Source organism: Mytilus edulis, chromosome 9 (genome assembly GCF_963676685.1).
Source record: "Mytilus edulis chromosome 9, xbMytEdul2.2, whole genome shotgun sequence".
In the NCBI taxonomy this organism is placed as follows: domain Eukaryota; kingdom Metazoa; phylum Mollusca; class Bivalvia; order Mytilida; family Mytilidae; genus Mytilus; species Mytilus edulis.
In genome coordinates, this window is record NC_092352.1 from 33,082,634 (window position 1) to 33,108,897 (window position 26,264).

Genomic DNA, 26,264 nt, shown 5'->3' on the forward strand with positions numbered 1-26,264 from the left:
TTCTAGTAGTAGTTCTATAGTTTTCATCAAATTATCACGTGGCAAAGTGAGCTTTTCTCATCACTTGTCAACCTTAAGTCAGCAAGTCCTTTATAAACTGGAGTCCCTATCAAAGGGGAAAGCGTAAGACTTAGTTTTTGTTGCAGAAAGCTCACCAAAGAGATAGTGATATGGGGCCAGTTGCATCAACTACCTTTTAACACCTTTATATTTTAGTAAGTGAAAGATCTGATTGCTTTATACTTTGTATATAGATGCCTTATGTTATGAAGTTCCCGTCTGTCATATGCCCATTATTCTTGACCTCATTTCCATGGTTCAGTGACAACTTGAAAAACTGGAGGCTCTTAAGAGCCTGTGTTGCTCACCTTGGTCTATGTGCATCTTAAACAAAGGATACAGATGGATTCATGACAAAATTGTGTTTTGGTGATGGTGATGTGTTTGTTGATCTTACTTTACTGAACATTCTTGCTACTTACAATTATCTCTATCTATAATGAACTTGGCCCATTAGTAACAGAGAAAAATATTTTGTAAAAATTTACAAAAATTTACAAAATTTATGAAAATTGACTATAAAGGGCAATAACTCTTTAAGGAGTCAACTTACAATTTTGATCATGTTGACTTATATGTAGATCTTACTCTTCTGAACATTATTGCTGTTTACAGTTTATCTCTAACTATAAAAATGTTCAAGATAATAGCCAAAAAACGGTAAAATTTCCTTAAAAATTACCAATTCAGCGGTAGCAATCCAAAAACTAGGTATCTGATTTACCTGAAAATTAAGAGCAGATAGATCTTGACTTCATAAACAATTTAACCGGTCCAAAATTGCTCTAAATGTTTTGATTTCAGAGTTTTAAGCCATTTTTAGCCATGGCAGTCATCTTGGTGGGTTGGCTGGGTCATCCCACACATTTTTATACAACCAGCATCGTTCGAAGACCGATGGTTTCCAGATAATAACTTTAGCATAAGTAAACAGAAATCAATAAAATTTTAACACAATGTTTATAACCCCAAAAGGAAGCTTGGGATTGAATTTCTGGGTTTTTCCCTAACGTTTAGGAATTAGGGGCCCAAAGGGCCCAAAAATAGCATTTATCTAGTGTCAGAACAATAAGTTGTGTATAAGTATTTCAATTGTTCTGAAATTGTACCACAATGTTTAATACCATAAGCAGAAGGTTGAGATATATTTAAAGGGTTATGGGGCAAACAGTCTAGGAATATAGGGCCAAAAACAAGCATTTTTGTAGTTTCAAGTCAATAAATTAGAGTTATCTTTCTTTGTCCAGAATGTTTATTGAATCACCTAAAACCAATGCTTTATATAATCTTCTTTGAAAATTGGAGTTATCTTTCTTTGTCCAGAATAGAAGTTGAATCAACTTAAATCAATGCTATATACAATATACAATGCAATATTCACTTTACTACCAACAGATAAATTAAAGCAATCTTTACCATTCAGTGATTACAAGCACTTCGATTACCATTCTAGGTTTAAGCCCCTTGACAAGTGGAAAAATTGAAGAATTTTTTAGTTTCTGTTCTCTTAACTTAAGGGACGACATCAAAAGATCGATGCAGGATAAAAAACTTAAATCAAATAGTTTGGGGGTGGGGGGTTAACATTGCTGTCAGTGAAAAAACTATGTGAATTAAGTTTTTTATCCTTCATTGAACTTTTGATGTAGTCCCTAAGTTTGTCTCAACTAAATTTAATAAAAGGTGTATATAATGCTTATAACCTCTAAACTCAGTTTAAGTTCAATTTTTTGCAGCTTCACTTATACAGTTCTTAAGTTATGTCTCTTTATAACGTTATATGATAGCAGGGGCATCATCTGTGTCCCTTTGGACACATTCCCCATTTATTTTTTAGACGTTACTATTAATTAATATTAATTTTAACCATGACTGTATGGCATTTTATATTTTAATATTTTATGATGTATTTAAATGAGTAGTTATTGTTGCAAACTCCATTAGAAATTTGAATTGAGATCATTTTTGGAATAAGGGAAAGGGATGTGAGAAAAAAAATTGGGGTGGGGGTCAATTTTTTTTTCTCATTTCAGATTTCAGAATTTTAAAAGAAAATTTCTTCAAATATTTTTTCTTTGAGAAGATAAATATTCAACAGCATAGTAAATTGCTCAAAAGCATAAATTTTTTTTTAAGTTCATTAGACCACATTCATTCTGGGTCAGAAACCTATGCTGTGTCAACTATTTAATCACAATTCAAATTCAGAGCTGTATCCAGCTTGAATGTTGTGTCCATACTTGCCCGAGCTGTTCATGGTTCAAACTCTGCGGTCGAATAAAGCTGCACCCTGCGGAACATCTGGTTTAAACAAGATACCTCAATGATGATAGTGGCCAAGTTTGGTTAAATTTGGCTTAGTAGTTTCAGAGAAGATTTTTGTAAATGATTACAAAAATTTAGGAAAAATTGGTAAAAAATGACTATAAAGGGCAATAACTCCTTAATGGGTCAACTGACCATTTTGGTCACGCTGACTTATTTGTAGATCTTTCTTTGCTGAACATTATTGCTGTTCACAGTTTATCTATCTACAATAGTATTCAAGATAATAACCAAAAACAGCAAAATTTACTTAAAATTACCGATTCAGGGGCACAACCCAACAACTGGTTGTCCCATTTATCTGAAAATTTCAGGGAGATAGATCTTCACTTGATAAACAAATTGACCCCCTGTCAGATTTGCACTAAATGCTTTGGTTTCAGAGTTAAAAGCAAAAATCTACATTTTACCCCTATGTTCTATTTTTAGCCATGGTGGCCAGGCCATACAACATATTTTTTAAACTAGATACCCCAATGATGATTGTGGCCAAGTTTGGTTAAATTTGGCCCAGTAGTTTCAGAGGTGAAGATTTTTGTAAAAGTTAACGATGACGGACGCCAAGTGATAAGAAAAGCTCACTTTGCCCTTTCGACCAGGTGAGCTAAAAAGTTCAGATTTTTTGTAATGTTGATTTCTTTCTTACTATGAGTAATATGATAACTATATTTATTATGTGCCTACCTTTTATGGTCTTCATGCCTGCCAGACAGTTTTCATCTAACTGCAAAATCATTTCATGGATCAGTTAACTTTTTGCGGTCAAGTCCATATATCAGATACTATATGCAATAGGTCTACTATACTTGGTGTATGGAATGATTGTAAGGTGTACATGTCCAACTGGCAGGTGTCTTATGACCTTGACCTCATTTTTTTGGTTCATTTTTCAATGTAAATTTTTCATGGTTAAGTTTGTTTCTTAGATAATATCAGTGGCAGATCCAGAAATTTTCCTATGGGGGGGGGGGGGGGGGGGGGGCCCGCTGACTGACCTAAGGGGGGCCCACTCCAGTCATGCTTCAATGATTCCCTATATAATCAACCAAATTTTTCCCACGAAAGGGGGGACCCAACCCCCAAGGCCCCCCCCTGGATCCGCCTATGAATATAAACAATAGGTCAATATTATTTGTCAACATGTCTGTCTGGCATGGTTCATCAGGCCTTCACTTCATTTTCCTTTTTCATTGGTCAATGTTAAGTTTTCCTATTGAAATCCATTTCTTAGAAACTATAAGCAATAGGTCAACTAAATTTGTTGTATTGAACGATTGTAAGGTTTAGATGTATTTCCTGTTTGCTTTATCTGACCTTGAACTCATTTTCTTGGATCATGTAAAGTTTATGTGGTACTTGTAGTACGGCTATATATTTAGGACTTTCACCATAACATCGATGAATGGTTAGTATATGAGGCAAGACATTTCAGTGTGCGACTGTTGTTCCTATTTACTTTAAAGAAGTTATATCAGCTTGCACAAATCTGAGGCAAATATGACCTTGACATCAGACCAAGGGACTTTTTAATCAATAGGGATCTTCTTTTTATTATATGTGATGGCATCAATGTAGAGTTGCATAACCATATATTATATAGTACTTAATGGATTATCCTGAAACTAGTTATCTGCACAAAATTTTGTCAATATTTAGCAATTTTAACCTTGATCCTACCATCTTTAGAATCTATAGTGATCTTTCTCTTATTATGTGTGACCATATATTGTAGAACAATAAGAAGTATTTGATTTGGCATCTGTATCACTGATTGTGGTTGGCCTATTTGTTGTAACCATGACCTTGGCTTTCAACAAAGTGACATCAACATCAACAACAACCAGGATCTTTCTTAATGGTTTCACTCCTATATGTAGTATTTAATTTAGCATCTGGAAACCACTAATTTGCAATTTTGGTCTTTCATTGGCAATTTTTACCTTTTCAATTGATATTAAGGTCAATATATTATAAAGTGACCTTTTATTGAATTATGGTTGCAATCCCATATTAAGTATTTGATTGATCGTGGGGAAATAACTTTTCTTCACAAATTTTGGATCAATTTTTAGTAGCCACAACCTTCACTTTTATAATGACCACAGTGAACTTGATATAGATCTTCCTTAGTATATGTGACCATATTATAAAAAGTATTTTGAGTTAGGATTCCAGAAACCAAATGACACACAGGTCTATAACATAAATCACTACTTCTTAGCATGGCATACTGGTATAAAATATCTTCTAATAAACTCATTGACCAATAGACCACTTTTGAGTTCGATGCATTTCAGTCAAAAACTTTGGTTTTAGTGAACATCATTCTTACGTTTAGGGGCATAGTCGCTTCCATTCCAATGTTGAGCGATTGGTTGGAAAACTATGATGCTATATTGCACACATTTTTCGGCAAATTGAATTCTCATAATTGACAATCGGCACTGCTGTTCTTAAAGAATTGTGATTTAGTACCTACAGAACAACCATTATTTCTAGTTTATCCTGCACAATGACGATCAAAAAGAAGATCGATGAACCTTAATAGTGCAGGGATACAGGCGATCCCCTCTATTTAGTAAATGACGTCAAAAAGATGTTCATAATTTACGAGATTTTTCTGGTCAAGGACAAACTAGAAAGTGGTTAATTTTCTATAACAGCGACTTTTTACGAAGCAAAGAGAGATAATGGTTGAAATTAAATTTGAATATTAATTTATATAACTTCAATACATTTAAGTAAAATTTTCAAGTTTTAAACATACCATTGAGGCATTAAAAAAATAAACAAGATAAAATTCCTTTTCTAATTTTATTTTAATAATGTTCCCTTCATGTAAATGCACAGCACTGGTTTATGCTGTGAGTATTGGTCATCAGTTCTGAAGTATTGAAGTAAATTTATGGTAGTGTATATCACAGAACAATATCACAAGATACACCATAAAAATTAAATACTAAAATACTCAGCGTCCACTTTGTTCTAATGAAGAAGTAATTGCTATCTCCTTTTTTAAATCTTTTTTTTTTAACTTTCAACAACAAAAAAATATATATGTGTCTACCTTAACCAACTTAAAAAAAATAATACAAGATTTGCATAGCTAAAACAAATATTGAAAAAGTAAGGAGTATTTATTAAAAAAAAATTAAGCAAACAGGTCTAGCTGAGCTCAAGAGTGTATTGCACTATATAATTCACAAAACTTGAAAACATTAAAGACGAATAAATAGAGAAAAAGAGAGAGAAACAGAAAAGAAGATTTGCATATATGTAAAGCAGAACACATCAAATTACGAAAATTGTTTTCCTGATACGTTACTGTGGATTCAGTTATTTTTCGTGGGTATCAATTTTCATTGATTGCTAAAAACTTGCATTTTCGTGGATATTTAATTTCGTCGTTTTGCTGATCTCTGTATACAAAGCCCATTGAAAATATGTTATTCGTTGAACATTTGACAATGTGGTTCACTTGTACCCACGAAAATTAGTATCCAACACATATTAATGAAACCACAGTATGTACATTTACTAGGGACGAAATCACCAATATTTATAGACTTTTAAAGTAAAATTTATAATATATGACCATTCACACTTTGATATCTACATTCATCTCATTTGCACATGCCCAATTGTTCTACTGACAAATAAATAAAATGTTGATAAAGCTATGAAAACACAAAATTGTCCACTTCTCCAACATCTGAGCGACTCTCACTGTCCAAACTGTAGGTTATCTTGTACTTTAATCGGATCCTTTCCTGAAATAAACAAAAATAATGTAAAACTTTTAAGAATTTTAAAAATAAAATTACAACAGGTAATGTTACTTTCGTCATAAAATAAATGTTTTATTAGAATCTTGAATATAATTTTTCTAATTTAAGGATTCTGATTAGACAAATGCATGTTTAGAACTAAATAAAATATTATTAATGAAGTGAAATGAAATGAAGGTATTTTCAGTTGATGATTTCTAATTACAATTTTTTATTCATTTTTACAAATCCACTGTCAATTCTTAAACTTATCTATGCATGGAATTTTATCTTGAGTGTCTTTTAGATGGTACCTAACACTACAGGGAGATAACTCTGTAAAATTCAGCTAAACCATTAAATCACTTTGTATTGTTAAAGAAATATTAAGCTTCTCAATGATCGAAATTAGTGTTCCTGAAACTGCTGTATAACCAATGAAATCTTTCTGATAAAGTGGTTGGTTCAAATTTATTGAAATTTTTATATTTTTGTCAAATGGTCAAAGTTAACATTTTGAAAAATTTGATGAAAATTAAACAAGCCAAATTTATATTAGTCAATGTGTTGGGTACCACCTTAAGGCATATGAAAACAGCCATTGTAGATCTCTTTCTAAAGACTTAAACAATAATTTATATTAATTCAAAAAGCATGAAATTATTTTTTGTTCTAATACCATGCAATGGCTTATAAAAGCTATTTGGGCCATGAAAAGAAGCAAGATTTTCTAACAGAAACTTTACGTCTTATGGACAGCAGATAAACTCTGTACACGTATAGAAAATTAGAAGATTAGGACATATCAAATATAGAATGTGACTAGATTATTTGTATTTCATACAAAAAGCAGGAATATTTTTATAAAACATGATATGCATGTTGAATATGAGATTTCAGACAGTCAGTGAAATTGATTATGATCTTGGAGGTGACATGGATGACTTGTATGAATTGCTCTATTATATTGGATCTAAAGAATGCAGAATGGAGATACAATAGCTGCATTAACTTACATAAAGCAATGAAGGAAAGGTTTATGCATATAATGTTTAATGCTCTTGAGTAGTACTATACACTTACCTTCGGATACTGTTATACAAATAATGAAAAATGTTGACCAAAAAAGTTTCACAAATTAATTTTATTCTTTTATTATTTAGAAATATATATAGTCTCAATTATTGCTGCCAATATTTTTCAACTGAAGAGAGAACAAAATCTGTATTCGTGTTTTTTTCCCCTCCTCTTATGTGAATTCTAGATTTTTAAATTGAAATGAGTATGAATGAAAATTTAATATACAAAAGAGTATACAGTAAATAAATTAAGAATGAGTCCAAGGGACACAGATGACACCCCACCCCTGCTTGCATAAAGGAACATAAGTCAATGCAAATTCAAACTTTTAATCTAAATTTTGTGGTAACTAGATATCATTGAGATGGGAGCCATCTCTGTGGGCCCCGCTGTCAATAACGTGGGGTAAATAAGTTGTATGGATAATCTGATATGAAGCATTATTTGAAGTTATTACATAGTCTCATGTGTGATTTTGATCTAAGATTTTAAGTTAAAACTGATAAATATTCTCATCTTACTTTCATAGTATAATAGTGATATGACTGCATGATGTGAACTCATTGATTACTACTCTAAGGTGACTTCTGGATATATGGATTGATGTTTGAACAATATGTTTAAAGGTGCTGCCCAATTGATATTTGTCACATATTTTTAGAATTATGCCTTCAATATATTATGACCCACCAAGTATAAAGTATGAAATATTAATGGTTCTCGAGAGGTAGAGCGGACACAATTTGTTAAGAACAACGAACAGATGGACAGACCGACAGACTGATCTTAGACCTAGGATGCATACATTATGACACATTCTCTTGTGTTGGTTAATATATATGTTAAGTTGAAAATGTTTGTCAGGTATAAAGTATGAAATAATAACAGCTGTCCTCTCAAAATATAATGTGGATCAAATTTGTTAGCGATGGACAGACCAACAGACAGACATACCTTTGACCTAGGAAGTGGTACATATATCATGACACACCCTCTAGTGTTGGTTAAAATAGATGTCAAGTATAATATTTGAAATCATAACGGTTTTTAAGATATAGAGCGGACACAATCTTCACCACAGGACACAGGGTTGTCAACTGAAACCAAAGTTTTTTTGACGTTGACCTTTGACCTAGGAAGTTGTACATACATCATGACACGCCCTCTGGTGGTGGTTAAAATGTATGACAAGTATATACTTTGAAATCATAACGATTATCTAGATATGGAGCGGACACGATCTTCACCACAGGACACAGGATTGTCAACTCGAAACCAAAGTTTTTGACCTTGACCTTTGACCTAGGAAGTTGTACATACATCATGACACACCCTCTGGTGGTTGTTAAAATGGATGTCAAGTATAAACTTTGAAATCATAATGGTTATCTAGATATGGAGCGGACACGATCTTCACCACAGGACACGGGGTTGTCAACTGAAACCAAAGTTTTTGACCTTGACCTTTGACCTAGGAAGTTGTACATACAACATGACACATCCTCTGGTGTTGGTTAATAATCATATTAAGTATTAAGTATGAAATCATAACGGTTCTCTAGATATGGAGCGGACACGAAAGTGTTACGGACGGACAGACGGACGGACAGACGGACGGACGGACAGACTGATCACTATAGGGCGACCCGCCGTCGGCGGGGCCCTAATAAGCATTGTGTATAAGTCATCGGTTGGGGCAAAATTAAATCAGAGAACAGAAACAATCAGGTGCTCCACAGGGCACAGCTATATACGACCGCAGGGGTCCAACCCTGAACAGTTGGGGCAAGAATGGACAAAATTATTCAAGCTTGATATTTGGATTGTGATCAAATTTTTGACATTATATGGGTTTCTTACACAAAACAAATGTCAAGATCTTACAAATAAATTAAAGATTTCTTCTTCAAACTTTTCAAAAATTTGAAGAAAAAAACATTGAAAACTACTCTACCACCCCCTTTTTTTTCAATTAGTCCATAACCTGACATTTCTTTATACATAATTATAAGGGAGGTAAATCTGAACATACCCAACATTGTATGTTAAATGTTTATGAATTACCTCCCTTACACTGCTTTTAAATTGTCCATTGACCAGAAAAACCTAGTTTTCCCCCTTTTTTGCCCTTAATTCAAAATATTTTGAGCCATACCCCCCAAAGTCAAAACTGACTATCCCTTCATGGTATGGAAACTTGTGGTATAATTTCTGAGAGATTCATACACTTAAACACAAGTTATTGTTTGAAAACTACAAAAATGCTTACTTTGGGCCCCCTTTTTGGCCCCTAATTCCTAAACTATTGAGACCATAACCCCCAAAATCAATACTAACTATCCCTCTATGGTATGGAAACTTGTGGTATAATTTCAGAGAGATTCCTACACCTACACACAAGTTATTGTTTGAAAACTAAAAAAATGATTATTTTGGGCCCCCTTTTTGGCCCCCAATTCAAACACTATTGGGACCATAACCCCCAAAATCAATCCCAACCTTCCTTTAGTGGTATTGAACCTGTTGGTAAAAATTTGTAAAGATCCATTCACTAAAATAAAAGTTATTATCGGGAATATAAATCTGTCTTCAGACGACGACAACAACATGATAGTATTATACGACGCAAATTTTTTTTTGAGGTGGTATAAAAAATGGCTGAATTTTTCCATTTTTAAAGAGGCATAACTCTAGAACTGTAAAGTGATGAAAACCAAATTCAAAGTTGATCAGTGTTTAGAAGTAATAAGTATTGTGTATAAGTTTCATTACATTTTGTTGAGGTTAGAGAACAGAACCCAATTTACGGAAAATGCTGAAGGGGCATTATAATGGTATGCTATGATTTCATGGGAATAATGCATAAGAGGATGCAACTAGGAAGTAAACCAGGGTAGCCTAGGACAGTTTAGAAAATGTCTCTCTGAAGGAACCAGTTATACTTCAATTAGCGTAATATCAATTAAGAGGGAATAAATGAAAGTCTGATTTTAAACATTGAAATAAAAGTTAGATAAACTCCAGTAAAAATGATGAGAATCATGTTTATATCCATCATATAACTGTCCTTGTAATACCAATCAACAGATATAACTTACATTTTGTGGATTTGCTAAGAGCATGATCTGTGTAATTGCTGCTGGAGGTAAGATCGGATTATACAATGGTAAATCTGTGGCTGATGGGGGCTGTAGTTTTACCTTCATTGCCTACAAAATTAAATTGTACCCAAAAATTAAGAAAAGTAAAGTTAGTCACTTTCAATTTTAATGAAGATTCATAATAAACAATAGTGCCCACATTTTAAACATGTATTAAAATGCATTGTTAGCATTCTAGAAATCTTACAATTGCAAAAGAGAACAAATTATATCATTTTTAAAATCAAATAAAATACATAAAGTACAATCAACCATAGCATAATGTTATTCTGGGTCTATTTTTAATCATACAAACACAGATTTTTAAAAAACATATCTTCAACATGAAAATTGTACCAGTATAATAGTGTTTCTCATATAAATTTCTGCTGACAAAACTTTTTGCAGATGATGCAAATTCAAACAAGCTTTTTAACTGATTATGAATTGTGGACAAATACAACCAAATTTAAGTTAAACTAAGTAAACAATATATTTTGAACCAATTATAGTCTATGTGAAAAAATTGTAGTTGATTTCATTCCTATTTATCAAATATCTCTACATGTACACCCTATCAATATTTGTGTGTAATATACCTTAGGAACTGCAGCTTGAAATGAGAAGTTTTTCACAGCACTGGTATTTGTACTCATCACAGACACAACCATAACATGGACATCTTCTCTTGGACGATTTTTAGCTATATGAATTACTATTTTCATTCCATTCTTATCATAGGCATTTATAGGTGGTGATGTTCCTTTGAAAAGAAACAATAGAATGAGTTTCATTCGGTTAATAAGAGGATAAATGGGAAGATTTATAGTTTGCAATATGGAACATAGCCATCATTCTTTACTTTGCATACATAGTTTTACTTTTCAACAAAATAACAAACTGAATATAAATTTGTGATGACAAAGTATTTCAAAGTCATGTAAGCAATAAATCATGGCAGTCATATGTTTAATACTGAATTTGTCATATGTTTTATACAGTAGACTCCGGCCAATCTGATACCCAAAATGTCAGCTAAAAGTATCCGATTACCCGATATATTCAATTAGACGATGAATGTATATTCATTGAATATTCTGCAATAATAAGTAGATCTAATCCTGAGATGTTTCTAACCCTGTCAATTGCTTAATATGTGAAAGGGATGGAGGATTGATGCAGTGATTTTGAAAGGTTATATATCATGAGACCTTTCATTCCATGTGAGATAGCTACTTATTGATCGGGAACCAAAAATATCTTTGACATTGGATATGATTATATTTTTAAATGAAGAAGTCCTTGCATTTGCTCTACAATTGTCACTGGATGTTAAACAAGCAACAATCAATCAACCAATAACTAGCTTACCGGTAACACTATATTGTAAATACAACCAAAATTTAAGAACGTGAACTACCAACTGATATAGCAATAAACAGTCAATTTGAATTTTGCAATGGATTTCATGTGAAGCAAACCTACCTGGTTGTACAGATTCTATAGATACAAATACATCATTTAATGGTTGGACTTCTCCTTGTTTAGGAGTAGTTACAGGGGTAGCAGTGGTACTAGATATGACGGGTGAAGACAGTGTCACTGTGGTCTGCGATGTTGTAAAGGGACTGACTGTGGCTAACAGTGGTCCATCTGTGGTCTTTGTAGACATCTGATTTAATGTCTTCTTTTCTGGAGGGCTGTGAAAATGAAATTTTCATTAGAAAATTGATAAGAAAGACAAAATAGATCAATACGAAATTATTGTACATTGTATCAAGTATTAATTCCAAAAAATGTCTGTCCTTCATATCATACAAATTTTTTTATTGAAGGATGTTTATTGTGTGAATATAAATGTAAAACATATTCACTGTTACAACCTGTGTAATTTTAATGTTTACTGAATAACTGGAACAGGTTGATGATGGGAGTTTTTAACGACTTTGACTGGCTATACAGGTGTCATACCACCAATTACTCCCTCAAATTTAGAACGTATGTGAAAGTAGGCCTACTTGAACAAAAAAAAGTGCATTTGATGTCATTGTTCACCTAAACTAACTAACAAATTGGCAGAAATGAAAGTTTTGTTGATAGAAAAATATATTAAGACCATTTTGAGCCAAAATTTACCTGTCTATGAGTTTGCGCTCCATAGTATACTAATTTAAGATTTCCAGAAAACCAGGGGTTATTTTTAGTGGTACCTCCTTTCGGAAGCTCTCTGCTTTCTTATATGATTTTGAATGTATGTTGAAAATTGGCATGCAGAAAGGTGACACCTGTACAATTCAGGATATACCTAGTTTCTATGAAGTTAAACTTAAGGTAAAATATTTAGAAAGCTGTTAAAATTGCAAAATTTGGTTGAACAGATAGGGACTTTTAATTGGTGGTATGACACCTACAGCCCTCGCACCGTTGGCAAATGGATCAGGTTTGATCTTTGCCATTTAATTTTTACTACATGTAATTACCTGTATTAGATAAATCCAATTTTAACTTCATGTAGTTGACTTTTTAGGAAATGGTGATAAGAACCAGATGGAGTGACCAGAGGTATACAATGGGAAAAATTGACAATGTAAAAGATAGTTTTTTGTATGGTAATAAATAGAGAAATCATGACACTTGAAACTGAAAAATTATTGACTAAATGTAAAGAAACTCAATGTCAGAACAAATTGCTATATAGGGTTATTGTGTGAACATAGAAACATGCTGAACTCACTGTTCTATTTTTAGCAACAGCGTTTGTTGACGGCTCAAATCCCTAAATATGATTTACAAACTAAATATCCAAGGAAGATTGAAAAAATTTATAACATTGGCCAGAGGTTTCAGAGATAAACAACCCCAGACAAAGGTTGAAGAACGCAGGAAGGAAGTGATGGCAGATAAAACTACCGAAAAAAAATCTGCTCTGTAAAAAAGAATCAACCCCTAAGCAAAATTACTTATTGTATATCTATAACGTACGGAATAATAGGTTTGATGTACTCTTTAGGTAAACTTTGCTGCATCAATGACTGTCCTAACAGATCAATATCACCCATTGATGTAGTGGTAGTGGACTGTTGAGCTGTTTTATTCTGCTGACTAGGAGCTACAGTTGGGGTACCTATAATATAACACATTTTGAAACTAGTGACTCTTAAAATATTATATATTGACAACTGATTTGTTAAATAAAAAGAATTGCATGTATGTTGATTGAGCATCTGCAATCAGACTACACCCAAATAAGGTTCAATATCTAGATTTAAATTTTGTTTATAAAACAAATTCTTCCTCTGCAAGTTACATAGGAAAAAAAATAATATATAATCCACACAAATCTTTTAAATGGAAAATAAAATTCTGTGCAATGTAATCTTGAACAGAAATTAAAATGCAGTCAAATGTTTTTCCAAATGAAGAAATAACAATTTCTATGTTTTGCAATGTGAAACCTAATTTACATTCTGATCAAAATATAACAAAATAATTTGATCTTCACCAGAAAAACTAAGATATTTAGAAACTGCATAAATTCACATGCTCTTCTGTGGTTAAATGTCAAAAACTATAATGTATTCAATATTCGATAGACCAATTAGTTTCATCACTTCTGTTCATACTAACCTTGAAAGCTCCAGCCTTGTGATGGTTGTTGAGGTTGTGAGAATGCTTGGTTATTGTATTGTGGTGGCCTCTGAACCTGTTGTGTTGATAATTGTGTAGGTTTTCCTGTGTTGAACTGGTTTAATGGTTGAGATTGGAATGTTCCTCCTTGCATGGATGGCATAGAAAATATATTGGTTGTCTGTAATCCTGTTTGTGAGGCTGGTACCTGTGAACAATATTTAAGGAAGCTAAGGTTTTAATCACTACATCTAGTTTTATACACAACTTAATTATCTCAAATCAATAAGCATGTGTATTCTTTTCTGCTCACCCTTTCCTATTCACTCTGAAGTTTTTTGATACATAAGAAAATTATTAGAGAATAGGTTCATACCCAGAAGTTGTCAAAAATTAAAATTTCCTTTTCCCCTCAATAATTGCTAAAAACTTACTGTGTTTTGTTGAGTAACTGCTGAAAATATATCATCTAGATCTCCTAATAATGTGGTACTTTTATTAGGGTCGTCTGTTTTACTGTCACCCAAACCTACAAGTAATTATTTGAACAGTTTAAATAAACAACATACAACCTTTCAAACAAATTAGTTAATAGTGCATCTCTTGGACAGAAGGTCCATTTCTCTTATTTCTAGAGAAACTAATGCTTTAAGAATTTTTTTCAAAGTGCACATTTATAGATATAAACTATTTTTATTTCATTGTATGAAAAATGAGGCAATACACTAATTCTAAAACAAAGAATTGGGAGTTAGGGGAGGCAGTCTGAAAGAACATATTTTGGTTGGAATCCTGGGTATATATGCAAAATAATTAAACTGCTCCAACAGCTACTTTGATACTATGTATTTCAAAATGGGAAAAAAGATCATTCATAGGCAAATATCTGTATTCTGTACAGCTAGTTTCACTGTAAATTCTGATCCAATATTCCACTTTAAGAGAATACAGTTAATGAACCCTTGATTTATTACAAACAAAATTCATAAATAAACACCACTGATAACTGTATTTTAAGATTTAAATGCCCTATATGTTTAATTGTATTGTTTGATTCTAGTCTTAACAAAACTTACCCAAAATATTTTTAATTCATACAATATAAAAAAGAAGATGTGGTATGATTGCCAATGAAACAACTGTCCACAAGAGACCAAATTGACACAGAAATTAACAACTATCGGTCACTGTACAGTGATATTGTTTTTTTTCTTCTTCAAAACTACCTCTACCGTTTTTTATTGGGGAAAATGCAAATTGTATTGAAATTGGGAAATTTGTATATTTTATTCTAAATTCTCACTGATTATTTGATGGCTTTGCTGTCTTTTTTGCACTGTTTTTTTCATGTATATTTTGGTTGTCAGACATTTTCAATCTAAGGGTACTTTTCGGAGAGGGAAAGAAACGGAAGCAATGATGGTACTTAATGCATTGAAAACTACATGTGTTACAAACACCATGATGATTCTGATCAGAAAACCGGATCTCAAAAGTGCTTTTTAATATCAAAATAATAACATGAATACGATATTTACAAACATTACTTCCAATGCCATCACTGTTAAATTTTAAGCCATTTTTTTAAGTAATTGGGAATTTTCTCTAAGGGAAAAGGCCGAATTTCGGCTGTAATTTGAGGCAAACAATATCACTGCGGTATGGCCTTCAACAATGAGCAAAGCCCATACCGCATAGTCAGCTATAAAAGACCCCAACATGACAATGTAAAACAAGTCAAACAAGATAACTAACGGCCTTATATATATAAAAAAAAGATGTTCATGGATAAAATTTTCTACAAGAAATGAATATCTTCCCCCTCCTTTTAAAACATACTGAAGACAAGTTTACTTTATTCATATAATTTGATATGACAAAAAATTTACAAATAAATACAAGATTAACAATTACTTAATACTACTGTAACTACACCAAGCTTATACATATACCATATTACCTAAAGCTAACAATTCTTCATCCAGTATATCTGTAGACGGTGCAGTGCTAGTGTCAGGTTTTGCAGGTGAGGAAGGTTCATTTAAGTCAAGAAGGGAGGAAAGGTTTCCTGCACCAGCTGTAAATATATAAATATACACAAGCAGCTTGTATTAGTTTCAAACTGATACAATATACTGTCTATACATTACTACTCTGATCAACATCAAAGTGGTAAGATCACTGTAAACCAAATTATATTTGGGTATTCTTTATTTCACACTTAGCCCTTTGTTGTCAATTTTAAAGTAAATCATTTTTTTTTTATTTTCTAATTTTCTTGATGTATTTAAATAGAAGAAAATGCCAGTTAAACATGGTGGCTATGATTTGTATTTACATTATTTTCCCACCAGAAAAAGTTCTGAACAAGAATGTGTCCCCAGTACATGGATGCCCCATCTGCTTTATTATTTTCTATGTTCAGTGGACCGTGAAAATGGGAGAAAATCTCTACTTTGGTAAAATTAAAAAGATTATATCATAGGGAACATGTGTACTACGGTAACTTTCAATTTGATTGGACTTCAACTTCATCAAAAACTACCTTGACCATAAACTTGACCTGAAAACTTTAACCTGAAGTGGGACAGACAGATGAACAGACAAAAGAACTAACGGACAAATGAATGAACGAACGCACAGACCAGAAAACATAATTCTCATACATGGGGCATAATAATATATAGTTTGCAAAATCTGAAGGTCTACACAAATTGTCTATCAAAAATGACAAGAGTATTACTGACACATTTTATTTGAATCACTGTTTCACTTGATCAAGTTGAACTAAAAAAGTGAGCAGTTTGCAGATAAGGTAAAATAGTAGCTAAGTATGCATATAGAGGATAAAGAAATCTTAAGGATTAGATCTGTCATCTACAATAAGGTATCGACCAAAATCAATCTTTAAAACAAAATATTTACATTGATAGGTCCTTTAGAAAATATAGATTCTTAACATAAGTCAAAACAAACATTCATCAAGAACTTTACCTTTTGTCAATGTTAAAATATTAAGGATATATGTAATGTATATGAATATTGTATAACTAAATATTATGTATATATAAAAATACCATCACCACAAAGAAAAAGAGATACTAAATATATATATATATATTACTCCATTTCTCTTTGTTAAGAACACCTACAAACAGGAATCATACTATTGTGTTCAGCAAATTTTATATGAAGAAATACTGTCTAAATTTAAAATAGGTAGTGCTCCAATGAGTCATCACAGACCTCTACTTTATATGTTCTTGGGAAATTTGTTGAAGACGAATATTCAGTATAGTCTGAGTTAAATTGTGCTTATCTTGGGATTAAATTTGTTACAAAAATTTCTGGTTTCTTAAATGATAATCATCAGACCATCCATTCACAGAAATGATTTTGTTTTGATGAATCAGTTAATCAAATGTATTTTTATTTCTGAAATTATCCTTCATTTAACATACTATGTTACAACATTTGGTCAATTTTATACTCTCATAAATAAATTTAAGAACAGTAAAATCAAAATTATTCAGAATAAATAAATGTTGCTTTTTAAAACTGTTAAACTTTAATCAATACAATGTATAGATGAAATGATATACATATAAAGGTAAAATATCTACATTGGGTAGGATTTCTCTAAACTATCATGAAAAGATATAAAAGCTATGACAAGGAATAACAATTACAAATGTGTTTACAATAAATATATAGTGTAATTAGATAACAAAAATAACTTGACATTAACTCACCTCTTAAGAAAGCTATAATTATAAGAAAACAGTTTCAATTCTAGCAATTGTTATTTTATTTTCATGATTTAACCTTTAACTGGAGTCTGTAAAACAACATAAAATCCAAAACATTTGTTTGCAAATTGAAAGTGTAAATATAATAAATATCAATGAAGGACAAGAGTGGACCCACTGAAATGTCTCCCCTTCTATACTTATCATTGATATTATGTTGATAGTCCTAAATATAAAGCTTTACTAGTGTACTACAACTATCACATAAACTTAACATGATCCAAGAAAATGAGGGAAAGGTCAGATAAACTAAATGAGAAATACATGTACACCTTATAGTGATTAAATACAATAAAAATATTGGTCACCTATTGCTTATAGTTTCTCAGAAACAGACTCAACCAAGAAAACTAAACATAAATGATTGACCAATGAACCTTGAAAATGAGGTCAAGGTCAGATGAACCATGCCAGACAGACAAGTGTGCAACTTTGATCAATCTATGCATTAAATGCAGTTGACTTATTGCTTATAGTATCTAACAAACACACTTAACCAGGAAAACTTAACATTGACCTAATAAATCACCAAAATGAGGTCAAGGTAAGATGAAACCTGCCAGACAGATATAAACAGCTTAAAATCCTTCCATACAACAATTATACTTGACCTTTTGCTTATAATTTAAGTAAAACAGACCAAAACACCAAAAATTTACACTGGGTTATGAACCATGAAAATGAGGTCATGGTCAAATAAAACCTGCAAGACATGACATGTGCATCATAAATATTTCCGTACACCAAATATAGTTAACCTATTGAATATATAGTATTAGAAAAAAAGACCAAAACTAAAAAAAAAAAATTGACCACTGAACCATGAAAATGAGGTCAAGGTCAGATGACACTTGCCGGCTGGACATGTACACCTTACAACCCTTCCATACACCAAATATACTAGACCTATTACTTATAGTATATGAGATATGGACTTAACCACCAAAACTTAACTTGTTCACTGATCCATTAAATGAGGTCGAGGTCAAGTGAAAACTGTCTGATGGGCATGAGGACCTTGCAAGGTATGCACATACCAAATAAAGTTATCCCATTACTCATAATAAGAGAAAAATTAACATTACAAAAAAATCTTAACTTTTTTTCAAGCAGTCACTGAACCATGAAAATGAGGTCAAGGACATTGGAAATGTGACAGACAGAACATTCATAACAAAAGGCATCTATATTCAAAGTATGAAGCAACCAGGTCTTCCACCTTCTAGAATATGTAAAACTTTGAAGAAGTAGTTAACATTGCTGCCGCCGGATCACTATCACGATGTCAAGCTTTCTGCGATAAAAGTCTCAGGCTGTACAAAAACTATAACTTTTATAAACCATTTGAAAGTGTGACTTTTGGAATGGAAATTTTATTAACCTTGAGTTAGCTTCAAAATGTGATCTGACAATAACTTTATGTACAACTAACAGGTAAAGGTTATAAAAAGCATTAAATATATCATCTTCTGACCCTACAACTCACTAATTAAATGTTTTACCTAGATTAGACTCATCACTGGTACTTCCTTCCACAATTTTCTTATAACTTGCCAAAACCCTCATTGCATCATCATTAGTGGTAAGAATATCAGCTGCAAAAATAATAATAACAAGAAGTAATTGTAACAGGATGCTGTTACGAAGTCTCCCAAATAAAGCTCCCATAATTCGCCATTCCCATGGTTCCATTATTCATTTGATTTGTTTTATTGTCCCATACAAGAATATGTATAGCTTAGAGGTGGGGATCTTGACTGTTTACAATATATCAAACATGAGTGGGTGAGGGTGACCCCCATGGACTTCACCTATATTTCATTTGATTTGTATTGTTGTCCCATTCGAGAATATATATGGTTTAGGAGTGGGGATCTTGACTGTTTACTTTTTACAAAACATGAGGTGGTGGGGGTGACCCCCATGGACTTCCCCTATATTTCATTTGAATTTTTTTTATGTCCCATACAAGAATATATATGGTTTAGGATCTTGACCATTTACAAGTATTCAAACAGGAGGGGATGGTGGTGACCACTAAGGACTTCACCTACATTTCATTTGATTTGTTTTCTTGTCCCATACAAGAATATATATGGTTTAGGGGTGGGGATCAGAACCATTTACAAGATAATAGCACATTCTCAAATTGACAGAGTGGGGGTTTTATTAAAAAATTTCAAACATGAGGGGGTAGGGGTGACTTCCATGGACTCTCCTTATATTTCATTTGATGTGTTTTGTTGTTCCATACAAGAATATATATGGTTTGGGGGTGGGGATCTCAACCGTTTACAAGATAATAGCACATTCTCAAATTGACAGAGTGGGGGTGACCCCCAGGGTCTTCTCGTTTATTTCATTTGATTTGTTTTATTGTCCCATACAAGAACATACATGGTTTAAGGGTGGGGATCTCAACCGTTTAAAATTTTTCAAACATGGGGTGGGGTGACCCCCATGGATTCTCCCTATATTTGATTTGATGAGTTTTATTGTTCCATACAAGAATATATATGGTTACAAGTTTTCAAACAAGAGGAGGTGGGGATGACCCCCCAGGGACTTCCTTTTTATTTCATTTGATGTGTTTTATTGTTCCATACAAGAATATATATGGTTTAGGGGTGGGGATCTCGACCGTTTACAAGATATTTGCACATTCTCAAATTGAACGGGGTGGGGTGACCCCCAGGGTCTTCTCGTTTATTTCGTTTAATTTGTTTTATTGTCCGATACAAGAAAATACATGGTTTAAGGGTGGGAATCTTGACCGAAAGTTTTTCAAACATGGGGTGGGGGGTGACCCCAAAGGATTCTCCCTATATTTCATTTGGTGTGTTTTATTGTCCTGTACAAGAATATATATGGTTTAGAGGTGGGGATCTCAACTGTTTACAAGATAGTAGCACATTCTCAAATTGAACGGGGTGGGGGTGACCCCCAGGAACTTCCCTATTATTTCATTTGATTTGTTTTATTGTCCCATAAAAGAATATACAGTGAAACCTGTCCAAACCGAACACCCACAGGACTTTGCATTTTGTTCGTTTTTTACAGGTATTCGGATTATAGAGGTAAACGGAAGTCGACACCAAAATAATTTTGGCACTTACTGACAAGGGATTATAGGTGACACAATAGACGACAATTTATTTTTGTGTTGATTTAGATGTAAATGTAAAAAATATAAGTAGATAATGATCAACGTTTTGCTTCATTTTTGTTAATAAATCAAACGCCACTCCATCAATCACGCTCGTCGTTGTGAGATGTCCGACATAGAGAGATTTTGCTTTTGATAATTATTTTCTCATCTATAATTCACTGACTAATTCAGGTTCGCAGTCGCTGTCTAATGACGATTCTGTAGTTGAATCCGGAACGTCATTGTACACACAAGTTCTCAGACTAAGAGTTAAGAGTGAAACAAAAGCAGGGGTCCAGTTTATTCTCGGACTTTATCGTTGCTGAATAGCTAACGGAAGTCTTTGGGAGCATCCGTATCAAATATATAGGGCCTCTAAATGGGAATCCGACAATCGAAAGCCATTGACCTTGTTGTGTTGCACGACTTCTTAATCCAGTGAAAAGCTTTAAAACTATTATTTAATTAAACAGTTTAGCTACAAAATGGCAGTTGCGATTTTGTGGTCGTAATTATTTGAGTAACGTGCACTTAATTGATCTGAAAGTTCCTTCCTTGTCATTATCGGCCATGGGGGTAGCTGACCCGTTTAACGTTTCTTTACAAAAAAATTACTTTAGACATGGACACACACATGATAATTAGTTTGTAATAACAACTCACTAGTTAATTAACCTCAAATACCCTCGGGGATACTCTGTCTTCCTGTGTTTGTTTAATTAAATCATGCAAATAATTAAAAATGCTTTTTTTGTTTTGATCGCTATTGATCGATTTTGACAGGTAATTTTTAAAGACAAATTTACTAACTAGCCTTCAAAAAGCGTTCGGAATTCGGTGTTGACAGGGTTCGGTTTTGTCAGGTTAGATTAAAGTTAATTGATAGGTAAATTTTTCGGGACTTTGAAAATTGTGCGGTTTAAACTGAAATTCGATTTTATCAGGGTTCGGTTTACCCAGGTTTCACTGTACATGGATTAGGGGTGGGGATCTCGACCTTTTACAAGATAATAGCATATTCTCAAATTGAAGGGGGTGGGGTGACCCCCCCCTCCCCCGGGACTCACCCTATATTTCATGTGATTTGTTTTATTGTCCTGTGGTCATTCCTGAAGACTGTGTGTATATCACTTACAGTTTTCAAGTTATAGTCATTTAAAATTCAAAAAAATAAAATCCCATAGGGTTCTATAGTAAACCCCTCTCTTCTTAATGCCCCCCCCCCCCAAAAAAAAATACCCCTTAATAGACCCCAATGCACAAACGAAAGATTGATGGCTCCCCTAGACATATTAGTCTAACATTTTATGAAACCCTAAGTTAATCTGACAAGCGGTTTTGGAGAATCACTGGGGACAAGTTCATTTTTAAAGTGGCAGAGGAAGAAGGAGAAAACTGAGCAAAAACAATAAGTCTCCAAACTTTGTTTGGGAGACTTAAAAAGATGGAATTGATTGTATACAGCAGTATACTACTGTTGCCTTTATTTTGCCCTACATGAATAAAAATTTCAATCATATCTATATATATAAATCCCATTCAAATCACAATTTAAGTAACAGATTGAGTGTGCCACCTAAACATATGCATCAACTTCTTTTTATTTTTAATCTTTCTTCTGTCTTACATGAGACTTTACTGAAGGGGATTGTTTAAAGTAAGGTAACAATTCCAAAACTAACTTCTTTTTAAATTAAATCTTTTGCTGAATTAGTGTGATGTTCATTTTGTATTAAATCGTAAATATTAAAAGATGCATATGTATATATGTATTTACCAATTCCTGTATTATCTTTTTCATCGACATCACTTGCTAGTCTAAATAAATTTGGACGTAATTTTTCCAAAGTATCATACAGCTCCTGAAACAAAACAGATAATATGAATAATGGAAAAATATCATAAAGTGTTAAATTTGATGGGCATGATGGGTAGAACATAAAAAAACTGACAATCAGATGTATCAAGAAGCTGTGATTTGTAGTTGCTGAGGAAAATGTTACAAAAAAGTGTTACAAAGGATTGAAAAGGGTTATAAAAACCTAATTTATGACTATATTAGTTCTTTTTCAGTTTCAATTCAATCAGAACCTGTATTTTCTTGACAAACAATTACCTCCCTAGAGTTCATTTATTTACAGCAATGTCTGGCTATACCTACAAGCATAGAGATCTTTAAATCTGCTCTCACGAAACGTCAGTAAAATGACAGCGCCTTCACCCTGTTGTATAAAAGCCAAAATTGGTAACTATGACATAAACCCATACAGATACAGATACCAAAGAGAGTAAAACATTAATATATCTGAAAGATTTTGAAAAATTTATGATAAACTATACAAAAGAACACTTACTTTCATCATATCCCTGTCTGACTGTGAACTATTTTGTTTAGTGTAATGAGCCAACATCTCATTTAGAAGTTTTACATTATTGTCTATCTCCTGCAGCTGATTTATACGTCTAGATATTTTATCCATGCGTTCTGTGTCCTACAATAAATATTCTATGACAAGAAAACTCATCTCTTTAAAAAGGGTGAATATATCAAGTCAACAACATCCCACTCCCTTACTAATGTTTTTAAAGATTTACTCTATACTTAAAAAATAATCTTTATACATCTTCATACCAAATACTGTAAACTTGTCATTTAAAACTAACAAGTCTTATTCAGGAACCAGTTCAAACCCAGTTCAGAAGTCTAACTGGGGGATCGGTTCTGTTAACTAACAATTTCAAAACAATACTTTAATATCTCATACCAAAAAGGATATTATATATAAAGATATTTAAAAATATATAAAAATGTTTACTTCACTACTCCAGTTTATAGGACAATAATACCAAAGCATATTCAAAATCTTCCACATAGAATTTTAAGTAAGCTATGGTACTTAATTTTTCAGAATAAAAAATTTACAAGTATAAACATTTATGTAGTACACAGATCTGTTCAGTGAAAATTTGAAACAAATGTATTGACCATTGTAAGGGTCCTCTGTACTATTAGGAGTACATGTATTAATAAATTATCAGTGATTTGGTCATAATCATAAATCAACTCTAACAATTTAAATATTAAGGACTACACTAGACATAGATTACCTTAGATGTATCTGCACAACTTTCGGATTTTTGGTTACAATGCTCTTCCAACTTTAAACTTTATTTGACCATTTCAACTCTTTTGATTCTAGCATCACTGATTGGTCTTTTGAAGATGAAAGTACATCTGGCGTACAAAATTTTAAGCCTGGTATCTAAGATGAGTTTATTAAAAGGAAAATAACTGTCACAGGAATAATTCTTACCTGTTTTACCATATTTTTAATCAGTCTATTTGCAGCCTGTAAATCTTGTGGATTTTTACTTCGCAACAGCTTTTGTAATAACTGTAAAAAAATATAATCTTAGTACTAACAAGTTAATACCACATTTCTTATTTTTATATAAACTATATATCAATTAAGCATGCTTATGAATATGTCAGTGTATCACAAACTCTGTCTGACTAACAAAATGTCAGACAAAAAAACATTGGGTCAGACAGAAATTTTTAGATTTTTTTAGATGAAGATATAGTTGAAGAATGTGAAATGAAGGGCATAGTGAAAGTTGTGGTGAATTTGTTAAATTTAAATATGTAAATAAATAATGGAGAGGAAAGGTCAATGAGACAGTAACTCAACAGCAAAAGCAAAAAATAAAGCAGACAAGTTTTAATAATAACAGCAATATTCTAACTTTTAAATTTTTCTGTGTGTTACAATTTTAACCAATATTCATACTGCTACAAGTGCATTCAAATATTTCCTTGATCTGATTGTAAAGTTGTCATCTAATTGAGAACTGACTTGATGTATTGTTAAGTTATAAGCATACACTTACATTTGCTTTATCATCATCCTCAAATATAGCATTTTTTTCTCGTGGTTGTGGTGGAGGGAATATATCAAGGGTCTGGAATATAAGAAAACAGAATAGAAATCATTATTATTATATATCTTTGTATCAATGGATTAGGTACATTTGCAACATAAGTCCCAAATCCATTAGGGGGATACAAGCATAAAGGATAACTTGACTTATACCAATAATGCAAATAATTCAACAGATCAGTCTTCTTAACACACCTTTTATACGATATTCTTCTGAACAATTTAAAAATTCACTGAGGCATGACATGTGTGAAAATCTACTTACAACTCAAATTCATAAACGCTAATAAAACAATAGACCACATATCATTGGTCTGCCATATAAACCAATTCCGAAATAGACATCATCAGAAATATCTCTAATTGCAAATAAACAAAGAGCAACAACTCTGTTCTGCTGTTTAACATTTTTTCCTTATAAAATAGTTCTTTAAGTTGTTACCAAACACCTTAACAAAAATTAATTTGGCTCGTTTATTTTTCTTCAAATTTTGACAAAATATTTACTTTGATGCTTTGACAAAAATATAAAATTTTCAAAAAATTTGAACCAACCGTTTAATCAGAAAAAATACACTGGTTATATAGCAGTTAAACGAACACTTATTTTGATCATTGAGAAGCTTAATGTTCCCTTAACAACACAACGTCATTAAAACATTCTGCTGATTTTACAGAGTTATCTCCCTGTAGTGGTAGGTACCACCTTAATGATTAAACCTATTAATTATGTCACCATCCTACATGATAGAATTTTTTTCTCAAAACACATGATACTTGTCCCCCTTACCTTGTCTATATAAGTTGGGTCTTCTTTGACAACTCCTTGTTGTTTCAACATTTTATAAGCATCTAATATTTTGGCTTCTTGAGGTAGTCCTCTACTCCAGCTATATATCAGTTCAATGCATCTTCTTTTAACTTTTTCAGTTGTTGCTTTACCAAGATACTACAAAAGTACATTGATAGATAACATGTCAGATTATATTTATATATATACAGTTCAATTTTCGCGAAAGCCATCCCAAACTCCAAACACCGAGTTTTTTGCCTGGTGTCACACCAGGAAACTCCGACATCACTCCCTAAATTGTCGGAGAAATTTGGGAGTATTCCCTCCGACTTCCGCGTAAATCCGTTACCTTTTGTTTATTGTATTAGCGACATCTCTCCCAGTCTGGAGTGACGCGGTGTCACACCAGGTAATTAATTGCCCTAATCCTTCTGATCTATGCCGGCACTCGACAGTCAAGGTATGCGAGATTTCTAATGTAATTAAACAATTGTATTTCCTGTCTATTGATTATCAGGTTATATCTGATTGCTTGAAACAAATGAAAGATTAAAATAAAAGTCAAAACGTTGTT

At 32.5% G+C, this 26,264-nt stretch overlaps 1 protein-coding gene across 2 annotated transcripts in view; it reads right to left on the minus strand.

Moving 5' to 3' along the window:
* Positions 1-5,185: 5,185 nt before the first annotated feature.
* The window catches only part of LOC139488176 (ADP-ribosylation factor-binding protein GGA1-like), a 30,343-nt gene continuing 9,264 nt past the window's right edge, over positions 5,186-26,264 (minus strand). Inside the window, exons 4-18 of one of the 2 annotated variants that reach the window (XM_071273624.1) lie at positions 25,688-25,846; positions 24,848-24,919; positions 24,271-24,351; positions 23,311-23,448; positions 22,734-22,818; positions 19,311-19,403; positions 17,752-17,763; positions 15,960-16,076; positions 14,434-14,528; positions 14,000-14,207; positions 13,355-13,496; positions 11,858-12,072; positions 10,972-11,135; positions 10,331-10,441; positions 5,186-6,155 (exon numbers count right to left, since the gene is read on the minus strand). In XM_071273624.1, the coding sequence (XP_071129725.1) occupies positions 6,063-6,155; positions 10,331-10,441; positions 10,972-11,135; positions 11,858-12,072; positions 13,355-13,496; positions 14,000-14,207; positions 14,434-14,528; positions 15,960-16,076; positions 17,752-17,763; positions 19,311-19,403; positions 22,734-22,818; positions 23,311-23,448; positions 24,271-24,351; positions 24,848-24,919; positions 25,688-25,846 (1,785 nt within the window). In that variant the 3' untranslated portion in view covers positions 5,186-6,062. The remainder of the gene's footprint in view (positions 6,156-10,330; positions 10,442-10,971; positions 11,136-11,857; positions 12,073-13,354; positions 13,497-13,999; positions 14,208-14,433; positions 14,529-15,959; positions 16,077-17,751; positions 17,764-19,310; positions 19,404-22,733; positions 22,819-23,310; positions 23,449-24,270; positions 24,352-24,847; positions 24,920-25,687; positions 25,847-26,264) is intronic. The other variant, XM_071273623.1, reaches the window with a different exon arrangement.